We start from the raw sequence: 16,538 nt of genomic DNA, 5'->3' as shown, positions 1-16,538 counted from the left end.
TGAAACAAAATGACATCGGTAATCTATGTGTTTATATCCAGCTGTGTCTCAGATGTGTCATTATTCTGGAAAAGACCTGGCCCCAAATTACATATCTGCTGGGGAAAAGAAACATCAAACCAAGCCAAACAGCCGATTTCCGGCTACTCCAAAGTAGAGTTGAAAAAATTACCCCTAAGCCCTGCTCTTGGGCAAGCTCAGTGAGCTTGTTTCTCTGGTGCATCTCTGGGTGTAACCCTGTCCCTGTCCATCGTCCCCCCAGCTGTTCCCTTCCATGCAGCTTACTTGCTATCTTCTAGAAATATGACTCAAGACCAATATTAACAATTCTTTGCTAGCTGGTTGTTGCTTCAGGGTACTGGAGGTGGGACCTGATACACCAGACAGGTAGAAATCACTTGATAACTTTGATGAAATCTGCACACAAGTTGGAACAAGGTCTGAATACACATCTGCAGTGGCTGCATAGTAAGAACTGAGGCAGTAAGACAGGGCATTATCAACGCTTGTTGAACCCTTCTTTGCAGAGTTGTTTCTTTTTTTTGTCGTTGCTGCAGGTTGTATTTCTAACATGAGAGGTGGACAGGGAGCCTGGCACTAAGCTTACCGACTCACTGTCGCATGGGGTGTGCATGGCAGTGGGACTCCTCCATGGGCACTTGGTTACAATCAAACAAGGCCTGGACCTCACAGGCTCTTACCCTGACAGTTTAAGGCATTAGCAATGGTAGAGAGATGTGAGGAGTTAATGATCTATGCGTGTTTATACTGGACTGGTCATCCAGGTGCTATTTACATTTGAAATTAGGCATTTCAGTGGACAGCAGTGTAATGCCTTCCCCAGCTGCCTCTGGTTGCCTCTGCTTCTCTGGTTATCAAGAAATGCACACATCACCACCACCTCAGGGAAGCAGCCGTTATACTTGGTGCAGAGTTAATTATATGCCAAAGAACCTGGTGGGTATTCACCTCAATTTACACATATATGAAATAAAAGAAAAAAATACCCACTTGGAGATTGATGCACAGTGCTAGCCTGGCTTCTGAGAGCTTTGGCTAGCGGGAGGACTGTTGTTTTCAGCTGGGTTTGCACTACATCACTCTGACTGTTGTTTCACAGGAATCCATGGTGTAACACAAGCCTGAAGGAGGTAGTGTATGCCTGTCTCTTTTCCCAGTGCAATTAACCAACCTAATAGGAGACTTTCTTGCCCTACACACTTTGTCTTTCTGATAGCCGCTGCATGCTCCATCCTCATTCCTCCCTCCTTTTCCAGGTGCAAACCTGCACAGGTTACCTGGCTGCCCCAGTAAAGGGCTTTGCAACTCAGCCCCCAGCTGCCCGTGGTTACTGCAGGAGGCATTCGGCTGCTGAGTCTTGCCCATCAGTCCTATAACCCCTCCCTGTTACCACGGTGCCTGGAAGCTGCCCTGGCAGGGAGAGCTGGGGCCCAAATGCAGTTGTGTGCCACTCTCTTGCATCACACCATGGCATGTAGCACTGGGACACGCTCCTGGGGAACTGTGATGCTGACTCTTGAAGTGGCTCTTTTCCATCGGAGTCTGGGATTGCTTTAAGTCCAATATTATTTTTCTTCAATAGTGTTTCCCTTCACTGTCAAGAACCAGATGGTGCAATTTTTTTCCCTCTCCTTTTTTCCCCTTCTTTTTCCACATGACTTACAGGCTTTCTGTCCTCACTAAACTTGGGGCTGGTTATTACAATTGCTGGCTTAATACTCCCTTCTATTATTCAGCCCAGATGCCACCCTCACTCCCTCCTATGCACATGTGGGACACACTCTGTATCTTTCTGCCTGCAATCCCCCACTGCTGGTATCACTTAGAAGACAAAGTCTTTTGTCTTTCTTGAGACTCAGTCTCAAGATGTCTTTGTTAATCATCCGCAGCAAACCATTCACCATATAAATCATTCCCGACCTGTCCTCACATGGAACTTAGCTTCATTGCAAGCAGCAAATGGACGGGCAAGCTCCTCCATGCCGTGCAGGCACAGCAAGGGCCGGGGTGAAGGGTGAGTGCCAGAAATGTTCGGACAAGACAAGTGCATGGGTCTAACAGCGTTCCAGCATTGCCACCTCCTGGCAGGGCCAGGCCATACACCTGCCTCAGCACACACCCTCCCTACCAAACCTGCAGTTCTGACTGTGACGACTTCAGGTGTGGCAATTATGGGTGTTTTTCATTGTCTGATTAAAAGTCCCCTTTTTGCCTAGTGTTTAAAGCAGGTGGAGATTGTGCTGGGGTTTTTAAGAACTTTGGGGGGGTCTTTATGGGAAAAGGCACGGGGCCTCCTGTGCTCCAAAAAACCCTCATGACTTTGTAGATTTGAGCCCTAAGCAAAGCTTGTAATTACACTATGTTTTCCTTCACTGAAAAGCCCGTTTAATGTGTTCTCACCTGCTCCTTCTTCCCTGAGTTACTCACATCAGCCTCCCTTCCTCCATGCTGCAGTTTGCTACCCCTTAACTCTGCTGCCACAATTACTTGTGGGGCTACACTGACAAATGGCATTTCTGATACAAGCCAATCTAAAAATGAAGACAACCAAATCCAGACAGCCAAAAGACAAAAGCCCCTTCATATCAGTTGATTCTGCAGTCCCATGAGTGGGAAGGTGGAACAATTAGTCCAGATTTGCTACGCAGGAAAACAACCACAACAGTACAGCACCAGTCAGTCACTGACTGATCCCCCCCAAAGGTAAGTACCTGCTTGAAGAGTTGTCTTTCGGCCTTGTTTATTATTCAGATTCACATTCAGTCCCATCCAGCCTTTGCTTTCCTGAGGACTTGAGCTTGCAGCAAAAGCTAAATGAAAGACTAAGATCTCTCTGTGGTTACTTCAGAATACCTAGAACAATTGCCTGTGCCTTTGAGGGAGGCTCCACATAGTGTAATGTGACTTAAATCCCATGTAGCTGATACCTGTAATGCTGAAATCCTTGGAGAGCTGATACGCTGCACTGACTCTCTGCAACTCTAACCTTCCAGATCCAGCACAGCGTTGTTGAAAAGCAGTATCTTGGAAAGGCTTAGGTGTAATAACAACATGCACATTTTGGGAGATATTCCTGCTAGTCCTGAATAGCTCCAAAAGCAGCCCAGGCTTCCATGGGCTTAGCTGTCATGCCAGGTACCTTTCAATGTCGGTAGGGGAATCTCCATCTTCCACAACAATCACAGTAATTCAGTAAATATACAAGCTCTGAACAGCATTGGCATTTTTCAGAAAACACTTAAAGGATTCTTGTTAAAGCAACATATTTTGTAAAACAGTGTCTTTAATTTTAATTTTAAAACCTAATCCATTTACTTCACAATACTTTATATTCTCATTGTAAACTTTTATTACATAACAGTGAAGTTAAAAATAATCAAGTAACACCAGAAAGTGACATTGACTCAGAAGAGAGGGAAAGAAATATTCCTCCAGTTTTGTTGTATCACATAACACTTTTTAAGAGAGAGAGAGGGAGCGATGAAGAGAGAGAGATATCTCAGGGAAATTGAGAATTGTCACTCGCTGGCTAGTAGAGATTTGTGCAATTTGTTTGTAACTAATATCCCCATGAATGTACTAATTGCACATGTGGAGCTAACAATTTCTCTGCAACAGGACTAAAGCAACAAAACACCTACATGTAACTATGGCTAACTTCTACACGAGCTGTTCTTGTAGAAAAATGTTTCTTAAAAACAAACCAAAAAAATAAATCATCTTCAGTATAAGTCATGTTGGGTCACATTTGAAACATGGTCTGTTGCACTCAGTATCTTTCAGTAGCATGTGCTGTCTGAATTGTCTCGCACTGGACACGCAAGATTGAACTACCAAAAATCACCAGGTATTTTTTGAAAAATAGACCATACACTTAGTAAAAAGAAAAAAAATACAGAAACTCCTACGTTTGTTTATAGTCATGTCTTTTATGAAAATTATTTCATACTTTCTCACTGTAATTGCCCACAGTTTCTCTGCTAAAGAAAAAAAATCACTGCATCTCTAATACCCTGTTCACACAATAATTAAACACACATGTTCTAACCAGCCATATGCAATAAATATATCTAAATCTTATTCTTTAAGGTCTTCTAAAATGTCTATCTAGTAGATGAAACATATGTAGGGTCCTGAGATATATGTAAATGCCAGTAAAGTAGCTGCTTGTGAGGAGTAAGTGATAGAAATTCTGGTATCTATAATATTTAAAATGAGATTGGACAAACAAAGCATAAGGGTAAAAATAGAATCAGAAGTTGATTACATTATTTGTTGTTACCATGTTGTTATACTTGCACTTTAATGGAGATGCACAGTGCATCACAAAAAGGTGATAAGACAAATACCTTTTCCTGAGACACTCACAGGGATTAATAACAGGACAAATACTAACATTTAGGAGTGGACAAAACTAAACTCCATGTCCACATGCCTACTTTAAAATATTTGAGCTAGAGGTGAAATTTAGCTTGAGAAGCGATAAGGTGTGGTGAATTTTCACAAATGCTTTTCAAGAAAGGTTTGAAAAAACATAGAAATGATTGCTGCTCAAAACACAACACAAGGAGCTTTGGTATACCCAAAGAGATATGCGGAGACGGTGTCTCTGGATAAGCCTGAAAGGGCACAGAGAAAGAAAGGTGCTGCTCCACCACCTTTCACTGTACAGCTGTCTTCTCAGGAATGCAGCAGGGCAGTTTACGTTAAAACCCAGAATCATTGTCTTAGGTGCTGATGCATTTTGTTCCAAGATGAGAGCAAGCCCCTGAGTTCCCATGTTTCACCAGGAAAACAAACAACTCCCTGAGGGGCAGCTGGGCTTCCACATGAGATGAGGAACAAGACAAGTTAGTCACGTTTAAAGGAGATGATGGTGTTAGAAATTCTCACCTCCCAGTTCCCCTCTGCTTACATTACTACTGAGAAGAATACGATTCGGTTTTAAAGGGGCTTGAGGGTAAAATCAAACATGCTGTCAGTCAAAGCGACTGACACACTTTCACAGTGAATTTCCTTCACAGTGAGAAATGTTTATGCTAGTCTTCCTTGGGGAAAGGGAAGGCTGGAACAACTCTTAATGCATTTGAAGGCTAAGAATATTAATAACAAGAATCTAAATCCCAATCCGCATCCAAATACAAGAGAGGAAGACGGCTGAAAGACAATATGTTTTACATGGCCACAAAATGTAATGCCAATTAAGCTGTAAATAAAATGAAATGGAATATAGCAAAAGTATAAGCATCTGCTCTGATGTCGTTGCTGCTTGCTTTGGGGTTTCTCCACTTTCCACATACTATTTTGGGGCTGGATATTGCGCAGAAGGCAAGAAAAGGCAGCCCCTACAGACACACGGCTTAGCTCTGAGATTTGCAGGGTGAAAGGGGCAGTACAAAAATCAAAGTCACTTGGTTTCGGGAGCTGAACTGCTTCTCAGAGGGTGCTGGCTGGAGGTAAGGAAGCTGCCGTTGTTCATGCTGTTGTTAGTGGGAAATGTCGTAATAGTAGTTACGTAATCTCAGCTCGACTGCAACAAATCCTGGTCGGTCATCAACACTGTGGAAAGACGGTAAGTATCACTGCGTAGGAAGGAGAAAGCTGTAAAGGTGTGTGGGACTTTACCTCAGTGACAGCTCAGTTCAAGCTGCTCACAATACTTTAAGGCTACCAGAATAATGCTAGAAATGAATATTTGCTACAAATGTCACCACAGAGCATCCATTCCGTGGATTCATGATCATGCCTGTTACTTTGTGGTTGGTGAAGATACTTCAGGAAAGAAATGGTAAATCAGCTCCATTTTATTTTCTACTTAATTCACTTCAGTAATAATCTAGAGAAACAAATATTTACAGTGCGATATCTTATAACGGGTACTAGTCATACAGAGTGGTTTAGCACCACTGAGAGGAGCCTATGTATACACTTACATGGCTGTACTGTTTTTCTTTTGTCTATATCTGCAACTATTTGTTGATTTGGGAGAACACAATTAAACTGACAACAAGCCCTTACAATAATACTTTACATATTAAGAAATTTATACTGCCTGACTTGAGCCTTCTTTTTAATTTTGTTTTCTTTTTCTTTCCAATATTAAAGATATTTGAGTACAAACAAATAAAAAGAAGCATGCTTTATGATGTGCTTTTTAATCATGACAAAAAAGATCCCTTTCAACTCTAGAACAGTTACGGCATTCTTTGAGTCAAACCAAAAGGTGGAAATTATTTTATGGCTTCACATTCTTTCTAAAGTACTGGGTATAATAAAACTAAGAAGCAAGGTACCTAAAAGTGAAGTACCACAGCTCCTTAAATGGAATCCAGAGACCTTTGCTGGAGACCCATATTCTCCAGATGGTGAACTGGAAGAGTAAGTGACATTACAGTAGAATCTGGGTGTTTTATGGACATCTTCCAACAGCTAAAAGTAACTTCAACAAAATAGTTTAAAATGATAAATCATAAACCATTTTTAATAATTTTTTGCAATATACTAATTAAAAAAAATCAGGTAGGCTTTCTTTTTTTTCTTCTCTGTATTTCATAATTCTAACTTCTGAACTGTTAAAGATCAGAAAAAATGTTTCTGACATAGTAGGTATGATCTGAAAAGATGTTTTGCCTCTCACTAACAGGAAGTCAATGTGGGATCCAATCTGAGTATATTCAGAAATGAGAGAAGAGAAAAATAGGTCAAACCAATTAATTATTGAGGAATGGAATGAATAATTTGGCAATATGACTTTGAAATTTCAGTAAAGAGAAAGTCTTGGAAATGAAAATTAAACAAAATACAATCCAATATGAAACAAAAATATTTGCTTAATTTCAAAATTTATTTTCAAAATACATCAGACTGACCTTTTTGTGGAATGACTTGGTTTTTTTATAATACCCTATTTTTTGTATATAAGTGTTCCAGCAAAACCAGCTGTGAAAAATCAGCTTCTTGTAGTACACTCAATAACTCAGTAATTTTCACTTGAAAGTGCAACTGACTCCTTAGTTTGGAGGTTGCTTGTAAGCTAAACACAAGCTGAAACAATATATTTTGAAATATCCTCCCCCCCCAACCCACCTCTATTAACTAAGTAGATTAAAATATGTTCTATTAAAAGAGAGAGCATTGCATCACACTCACTTGTATGTCCAACACAGTTTCATTAGATCATAGACTTCTGTTGGACAGACTTCAGGACGTTCCATTCGTTCTCCTCTTTCAATCATTTGTGCAACTTCACCACCTTTCATTCCCTGGAACAGGGTGACCAGAAGAGTCATCCGAGTTGCAAATCATTACAGCACACATGCTAGTATAAGACAGAGGCCTGGAGTTGATTTCTGGGCTATCCTTTGACTCATTTGTTGCAACAGATGGGGTGCTATGGCCTGCTTTGGCCTGCAATAACCCCTTTTAGGTAGGAAAAGGCATTGGTTCAAATTTGCTCTGAATTTTTACAGGAAAAAAATCTGCAAGGTAGAACTACTCACCTTATATGGTTTTTGCCCATAAGAGAAAGCTTCCCACATTAAGACCCCAAAGCTCCAGACATCACTTTTGCTAGAAAATTTGTAGAAATTCATGCATTCTGGAGCATACCACTTGACTGGCCATTTTCCATGACTTTGTGCCTAAAGTAAGTGATAACAGAAAGGAAAAAGAAACAGGCTAGAAACAGTGGTAAGTGGTAAACAGCATCAGAATTCATATATGCCAAGTTAACTTAGACCTGCACACATTTGTACTAAGTACCCTAACGTTTCTTTCTGATCCAGTTGGCATTAGAGAGAACGGGTAGCAGCTTCTTCAAAAGTGTTACGAAATTGTTCCTTATCTTCCACTTTCAAAATAATGGACTGAAATGAAATCTATGGTAAAGCAAAGCTTAGCTAAGTGACCTGGAGTCATGTTTTTAGTGGCATTTAATTTAAAGTTGCTCCTTAAAAGCAAGATTTTTCATCTAGGCTCTCCACAGAGGGTAAGAAATATACACCCAGCTACACTGAGTCTCATTATTACTTGAAGTTGATGCTCCATTTCAAAGCACAGCGACCGCCTTGTGGCAAGCTGCAGTTTGATTAAATTATGCCATAGCACTGTGTTACGACTATGCAAGTGTCAGGCTACCCCAGCACAGTGCTAGACCTATTGAAAGAACCCCACTGCATTTTGTGGAGTTGTAAAGGGAATGGGCCTTTGATACCAATTCTCAAATCTCTGACAAGCAGCTCTGACTAGGCTAGTGGCACTGATTTAAGATGTTACGGCCCTTTCTGGCTGCAGTTACTATTCCCATAGGAAGGTAATCAGAAGAGAGTATGTGCTTGCTCCTCCTCTCTAGCGTTTCATAGTCTGGCTTATTAGTTTTAAGCAGCTGATGAAAGGGAATAGACAGAAGGAAGAAATCATTTGAACTGAAAGAGCAATATATCAGAAAAAAGATGCAGACACGATTAGAGCCTTTGTCTCCCACAGATGTTTTTACCTTATTAAATGTGGCAGTTATTTCAGTGCCTTTAGCTGTACAGAGATCCAATGAATTTAAAACCAAGCTCAACAAATTCTGCTTAGATCAAATGATTATTTACCAATGGTATGCTTTCAAAACACACCCCAAATTCAGTTCTGTTGACAATAATACAGTGTGCTAGCCTAAGTTTTCCTTGTACATGGTGAAAAGTGTAAGTGCCCAAAAGTTCGTATCTGCAACGAAAACATTTTCCCCATTTTATCTAAGGAGGTATCTCATTTCCATCACAAATTTCAACCTTATAATGACAGACTTACCAAAAGTAAATGAAAGAAGTAAGCAAATAATGGAAGGGACTAGCTTTTTCCTCCCTACACATCTCTTTATTTTGATCATGCATTTTGAAAATCAGTGACCTACTATCAGGCTATAAAATAACGGATGATACCTATTATTTCTAATTTTCAACTTTTAAAAACAACTGCACTTCAACTTAAAATAACCTTATTAAGTTGTGCTACTATACAGCTTTTATGTCTGGTGCAAACCTTACCTTATAATAATTTTCATCAGCACTGAGAGCTTTAGAAAGTCCAAAGTCACTAATTTTGGCATAATGTTGGGTGACTAATAGTACGTTCCTTGCAGCCAGATCCCTATGAACAAAGTTATTCTCCTCCAGGTATTTCATCCCCATGGAAACCTGATGTACCAGCTCTGTTATATTCTTCTCCGTGACATGTCTGAAAATCATAATTGAATTTTTAAGAGGTCAGAAGTTCATTTTCATGACTTTTCATGGAGTTCAAATATAAATCTTTGCTATGAACTTCCCCACATCATACTAGGAACCTGATCCACTTATGTTTAGCTAAGCTTTAATCAGAACAGGCAGCATAAGAATGCCCTGAGCACGATGATATGTGATCATATAAATAAATGAGCAATTGAAGGACATGTGACATTCTTTCATTTATTCAAAATGAACTATTTTACCAGAAATATTTGACAGTTCAGAGACATGTAAAGGATAATCATGTCCCAGTGGAGGGTAACTACAATCATTAATCATTACATTAACAACATGTCAATTTAAAATTGCCCTTAAAAAAAAAAAAAAGGACCTGTACCTTTTTCCCCTCTCCTGGATAAATCCTATGAAATGGAATCAAAGCTTACATACCTATTTTTTTGCAAAAATTTGTTCAATGGCCCAAGTTCAGCCATTTCCATTACTAACATCCAGGCCTCAGCTTCACATATGCCTATCATTCGGACAATATATGGGTTATCCAGTTGCTGCATTACATTTGCTTCTCTCAGTAATTCATCCTTTATGGCTGGATCATTACTCTCATTCTTAAGAATTTTTACAGCCACTGGCTTGGCACCCCTACAAAAAAGAATCCAGTTCTGGGATTAGCTGCCGAAAAATCTGTGTGCAAATGCACACAATCTTCTTTTGATGTTTCTGTGCACATAGTACAAACTGTGACAAAATACAGAATTGGCATTCAGAGGGCAAAAAAAACCCAACTGTAACAGGAACAGGAACATGTCTCTATCAAATGCTCAGAATACAGCTAAGCAAAGGAGACAGAATGGGAAGAACCTGAGAAAATTATAAATAGTCATAAAAACGTCTTAACAAGCCTGAAAACAAATGTACTGGACAAAATTTTCTTGCCCATTCTGGTAAGTTTTCCCAGCCACTGGCTTGGCACCCCTACAAAAAAGAATCCAGTTCTGGGATTAGCTGCCGAAAAATCTGTGTGCAAATGCACACAATCTTCTTTTGATGTTTCTGTGCACATAGTACAAACTGTGACAAAATACAGAATTGGCATTCAGAGGGCAAAAAAAACCCAACTGTAACAGGAACAGGAACATGTCTCTATCAAATGCTCAGAATACAGCTAAGCAAAGGAGACAGAATGGGAAGAACCTGAGAAAATTATAAATAGTCATAAAAACGTCTTAACAAGCCTGAAAACAAATGTACTGGACAAAATTTTCTTGCCCATTCTGGTAAGAATGTCATCGAGCTTTTCAGCAAGAAAAGCTATAAAGGCCTTTTTAAGCAGTGAGCTCTTCTGGGGGTGAGAGTAGAACATGCAGCATTTCAAGGCCCCAGAGCAGTGCTCTGAAATCCTGAGAAACTAAGCCTACTCCTGCAACCTTCAGCTCATACAAGTAAGTGAAAGAGTGACTGATGAGATCAACAGAGCTCAAGTGTGAAACAAGACTAGCAAACACACAAGCTGGGACCAGAGCCCTTTAAATTCCCTCCAACAGTACTGGAAAATAGAAAAATCCTTCCTGGCACTGAAAACCTTGGTAAAGAAATGCCTCCAGCTTCAAGTGGTGAAAATGTGTACATAATCAGCCCATGCACTTAAATAACATACTGATAACATTTTACTATGAAAATGCATGAACAGTGAGGTGCTCCCACTTCTGCCAGTATAAACAGGGTGTTTCTACCACAATTACGTGATAAAAGGGGTCACTTGTCTTCTTGAAAATCAACATCCCAGCTTCATGAAACAGGTGTTTATCATACTTATTTTAGGCCAAAATCTCTTTGCTACAGGTAAGCTGTCCATGGCACTCTACACTATTTTTCAAAGACAGATTGTGCCGATGGGAAATACTGAGTAGCATGACTGCCTATAAAAACTACGGAGGAAGGCAGAGGACTTCCCACTCTATTGTCCCTGAGAGGAGAGAAAATAGTCCTAAAGAGGCACTTCCCCACTTTACAGACAAAACTAACGGCTAGCTGGTGACTATGCTTCAGGAAAAGATGTGTCTGCAAACAGAGAAAAAGAAAATGAGTGTGTAGAAAATGAGTGTATGAGTGTATGTACAAAGAGAGAAGACAGTGAATGTTAGCCCATATTACTTAGGTACAGTCTGTCACCCCAAATGACATGCAAAGATTATTGCTGCTCTGAAAAATAAAGACTAGAGATTTTACATATTAGATTCCATGAAAATAGAAGGAAACACTTACTTTTTCATCTTATAGAACCCTTTCTTTACAGTACCAAAGTTGCCAGAGCCAAGTTCTCCTTCCTCCAAGGTTAACAATTTTCTGTCAAGAGTGACATTTTTTGGCTTCATTTCATCTGGATCAGCATACGGACTTTCATAGACCTCAGTATCCATGGGTAAGGCCTCTCTCTGATCACCTGCCATTCAATCAATATAAAAATTAGACATTTCATGAGACATTTTTTGCTGCCACAACTACTATGTTCACCCTTTCTATGTTCAGGATCATCAGTATGTTTGACTTATAAGGACATTATAAAGAAACCACATGCAGTCCAGCTTCGGGTACCTTAGAACACCCCGAAAGAGCGTGACTTCCACCTGGTGACATGCTCTATCTATTGAGCATCTGTGTAATGTGAAACCATGATGTTCCTTGACAAAAGGAGGTTAAAGGCTAGCCCTTCTCTTTCATATTTCCCATTAGTTGCTTCAGACAATTCTTCACTTAGAATGCTGCCTTATATGTACTTAATTCTCAGGCACCCATCTTTGGTTGCATTTTGCAGAGAGCCTAAACACCAGCTTGGCACTGTGGATGCAACAGGGCACAATTCTTTTTATAAAGTGCAGGGATGCAGATTTTAGAGTCAAGGAAGTGATAATCTTCCACTTTATTATGGAAAAGAGATTTCTGCTAAATTACTTTTATTACAGATGGTGACATCTGGCAGTTTCAGCTACTGGGCTTGAGCTATGATAGTGGCTATACAAATACACAACATGGTGGGAAATGTATGCAAGAATAAATAAATATGGCTTGAGGAGAGATCTCTGGCATAAAGAAGGAAATTGTATTAATTACATAAATTACTCTTCCTACCTTTTTCTGCTCCTGTAAGACCTCTCTTCCTTTGCAGCACATAAGGATTAAAAGGTGCTTCATCAGGTGGGTGGCCAATAGTTGGCTGAAACTGTAGCACATAAATAGAGTTTTTATGTTTAACAATGAATAGGTAAGTTAAAAGCATTTTTCCCCCCAAGGATTATGGCATAATGATTGCAAGAGACACATAGGTGAGAATCAGAAAGTAAGAAAGGGATCCAACAAAGTTTATTTCATTCTGGAGGTTATTGCTTGAGTAAATATGCAGGCCAAATGAAACATACACTGCTAAAGCACAAAAAGTTATTGCAAATATTTCAGAGCATTTGATCTGAAAGAATGAACTGGGATGGGTCATGCACAAATCTTATTCTGCAGATATTAAATTTACATGTTGTTTTCAAATCTGCCTTGTAAAAACTAGTCATAAGGATTTATCTTTAATCTGTCCTTCCTCCCTCTCCAAGTTATCTCTCTCCATATCTAGGCCATAGAGAAATTCCTATCAAAAATGAAAACAAAAAATACTTTCCTGTTTCTCTTGTAGATGTTATAGAGTGACTCCACTTGGAAGAAACTGGGGTAAAAAGTAATTAAAATAGGCTTCTATAATGTCATGGACAAACATCATGGACCAGATACTAGGCCAGTCTGTCTGCTCTGAGGAAGGAGAAAATGACCTAATTCTTACTGTAATTGAACATCTGGTTCAAATACAAACCCTCTGCCTTTATTCTTTGTCAGAGGAATATTATGGAGCACACAAACCACCCCAACAGAAACACAGTGTGTTCTGGAGCTCCTTTGCTGAAGGATGAGTCTGGCACAATAAAGTATGCATGAGACAAACTTATAATCTGCTCTCTTCTGTCTGTGAACCATCAGGAACAGGGAATTACAGAACTTATTTCTGCAGTTCAGTCCCTTTTCTTTCGCAATGTAGAAAGTTTCCACTACTCATGAGTGACCTCACAGTCTTAAGACTTAAAAGCCAGAAATTCAAACACCAACACAAGCTTGCTTGGTTTGCATAGGAAACAAAGGTATATTATACTTGTAAAACATTGCATAGGGCTATTTTGCAAGTATTTGAGTATATAATTCTTCTTTTTAATAACTGAAGGTTACGTAGATTATACAGCAAACGCTGAGTAGGAGGCTAACACTTGGCAACATTCTTGCCTAGTGGGATGAGTGTGGTGGCATCAGAGATGGTAAGGGTAATGTTTCTGACTTGAATTACTCAGTCTGGTGGAACACCATTGAAAGGCCATTTGTTGTCAGGGCAAGCCACAAGAGCCCTGAGATGATTATGAGATAGGTCAGGGAACAAACTGACCTGCCAATCTCCAGTACAAGGAGATAAAAGAAGACATGGTCAGGAAGGTTGGTCTACTTGAGAGTAGAAAGGCTCTACAAGAAGGATCTGGACAGGCTGAATCGATGGGCCAAGGTCAATTGTATGAGGTCCAACAACAGTCATGCATTTGGGTCACAACAACCCCATGCAATGTACTGGCTTGGGGAAAAGTGTCTGGAAAGCTGCCCGGTGGAACAGGACATGGAGGTATTGGTTGACAGCCTGCTGAATATGAGCAGGAATAGGGAAGTGATCATGCCCCTGTACTCGGCAGTGGTGAGGCTGCACCTTGAATCCTGTGTTCAGTTTTGGGTCCCTCACTACAAGTAGTACATTGAGTTGCCGGAACACGTCCAGAGGAGAGCAACAAAGCTGATGAAGGGTCTGGAGCACAAGTCTTATGAGGAGCAGCTGAGAGAACTGGAGTTGTTTAGGCTGGAGAAGAGGCTGAGGGGAGACCTTATCACCCTCTGAAACTACCCGACAGGAGGCTGTAGTGAGGTGGGTGTCAGTCTCTTTTCCCAAGTAACTAGCGACAGGACAAGAAGAAATTGCCTCAAGTTGCACCAGGGGAGGTTTAGACTTGATATCAGGACACATTTCTTCACGGAAAGGGTTGTGAAGCACTGGAAGGGGCTTCCCAGAGAAGTGGCTGAGTCTCCCACTCTGAAGGTATTTAACAGATGTGTAGAAGTGATGCTTAGGGACATGGTTTAGTGGTAGACATGGCAGTGCTAGGTTAACATTTGGACTTGATGATCTTAAAGGTCTTTTCCAACCTAACTGATTCTATGATTCTGGTGGTGAAATGCTGGAACGGGTTGCCCAGAGAGGTAGTGGAGGTCCCATCCCTGGAAGCATTCAAGGCCAGGTTGGATGGGGCTCTGAGCAACCTGATCTAGTTAGCGGTGTCCCTGCTCCTGCAGGGGGGTTGGACTAGATGACCTCTAGGGGTCCCTTCCAACCCAAAACATTCTATGATTCTATGATTCTATGATTGAATCACAGTTTCAAATGATACCTTTTGTGTACTTTACCCTTTAAAATAATCTTGCTGGTAGAAAGGCAAAGTGTTCAGAAAATGACATCTAGAAGAGACTGTATCACTCTGTGACTCCTTTGGTTTTTTTAAAGCTTTGATAGGACTATCAGTTGTCCACTGTTCCCTGTGGGGAGTATGCCAATTATGCACCAAAAAATGTGATGGGAATATTTGAACCCAAGCCTTGAAATGTCTCACAGCACACCCCTGAAACCTTTTCTGTAGTCAAAATTAGTTAAAGTCACACAGGTGTAGCTGTAGCTCCAAGCTAACCAAGGAAGCATGGCAGCTCCATTGTTTTTCTTTCCACAAACAGTCGAGTGCTGGATAGTTTGTGTAGTTGCTGTTACATAACAAGTAATTCAGGCCACAGAAGGGTACAACCTCAGCAGATCTTCCTTGGGTTTCTATGACTAAAAAGATTGTGTACCACTCTTCCTCATTGTAACCCAAGCTTACAAGAAAAGAGATACAAGCACTTTGGGAAAGCCCTTTGAAAATTTTAAGCTCAAGATTTCAAATGGACTTGAACTTACTGTTTGAAGAAGTGATGGAAATAGAACCCTGCAGGCTGAATCATACTGATGGAAATTACCAATTCCACTGCAACACCTTGTACGGGTCTGCTAAGTAAGCTTCATCTGATTGCTGTTGAACAACAGGGCAGAAACACTTAAGAAGTACTCAGCCAGTACTGGATAACCCCACAAATTTTAAAAAACTTGGAGGGCATAAGGTCTCATGTGATTAGTATTAGTTGTAGACTAAAGAGGTAGTTAAATATCCCTGATAGGGGCTTATTTAGGGCTTAGTGTATGAACTGGCATATTTTGGACTGGCCAAACAGAATTCATGTACACCAAATTCATACTTCTCAAGAATCCATTCACTAGGGCAGAGCAGCTGGTAAAAAACATAGCTCTGGCCATGATATAGCTGACTCCCCAAATGGGATATATAGACACATTTCTGATTTTTGCCATACAAGAACAAAATCAGAACAACAAGACTCAGAAAGGATTGGATGTTCTGTTCAGGAACTGCATTAAAAAAAAAAAAAAAAAAGAATGCATCACTCCTGCACTTGTGAATAAAACTCTGCAGCTGTGAATTGGAAATGACATGGCGACACTAAATCTAACAAAGTGGATTCTCTTTCTTGGAGAGCTGCTCATGTTTAAGATGAGCGATAATGTCTTACATATCATTAGTGTTATCTTAGTTAACTAATATATATGTATGTGTGGAATGATATTCCCCATTGTTGCAGTTTGATTAAACAGCTTAACAATGTTTTTTTCATTAATATTTCTGGTTGAACTGCAATGTGATGCTTCACAGGCACCTTTTCAGCTCATGTTAGTAACTTGGGAATATTGTGCAGCACTTGAAACCTCAGACATTTTTCTTCAGTTCTGCCAGTTACGTATTCATGGCACGTAGCACCCTGCATGCCTTTGAATAGGATTTCCTAGCAGAAAGGTTGGATTTTTTCTTTTGAAGTCAGGAGGGGCTGCCTAGAAATAGTGCACAAGGTGTGTATCATTGCATATACAGTGGTCTGGGTAATAGTACAATATAATTTCCTTTTTATTTAACTGTCATTTAAACCCAGAATCCTTTCAGCCCTACACTTTAAAACCAGAAAGTTTAATTCTTCAAATCTTTTTCTGACAAAGGGAGTTTCATCTTAACACAGTCAAGGAATAGGGCAGGAGACTACTCTTTGTATTCTTACAAGAAGCAGACAATG

The 16,538-nt window shown here is 40.1% G+C and overlaps 1 protein-coding gene across 1 annotated transcript in view; it reads right to left on the bottom strand.

Moving 5' to 3' along the window:
• Nucleotides 1-3,414: 3,414 nt before the first annotated feature.
• SYK (spleen associated tyrosine kinase) overlaps nt 3,415-16,538 on the bottom strand; it is a 34,742-nt gene continuing 21,618 nt past the window's right edge. The window contains 7 exon segments of the mRNA XM_009639530.2: nt 3,415-5,580; nt 7,171-7,283; nt 7,521-7,661; nt 9,054-9,243; nt 9,684-9,893; nt 11,517-11,694; nt 12,381-12,471. Coding sequence (XP_009637825.2) covers nt 5,508-5,580; nt 7,171-7,283; nt 7,521-7,661; nt 9,054-9,243; nt 9,684-9,893; nt 11,517-11,694; nt 12,381-12,471 — 996 coding nt within the window. The 3' untranslated portion in view covers nt 3,415-5,507.

This window comes from Egretta garzetta, unplaced genomic scaffold, assembly GCF_000687185.1.
Source record: "Egretta garzetta isolate BGI_Z169 unplaced genomic scaffold, ASM68718v1 scaffold375, whole genome shotgun sequence".
Taxonomy (NCBI): domain Eukaryota; kingdom Metazoa; phylum Chordata; class Aves; order Pelecaniformes; family Ardeidae; genus Egretta; species Egretta garzetta.
The sequence above is the reverse complement of the archived record's forward strand: the minus strand, read 5'-3'. Positions and strand labels throughout refer to the sequence as shown.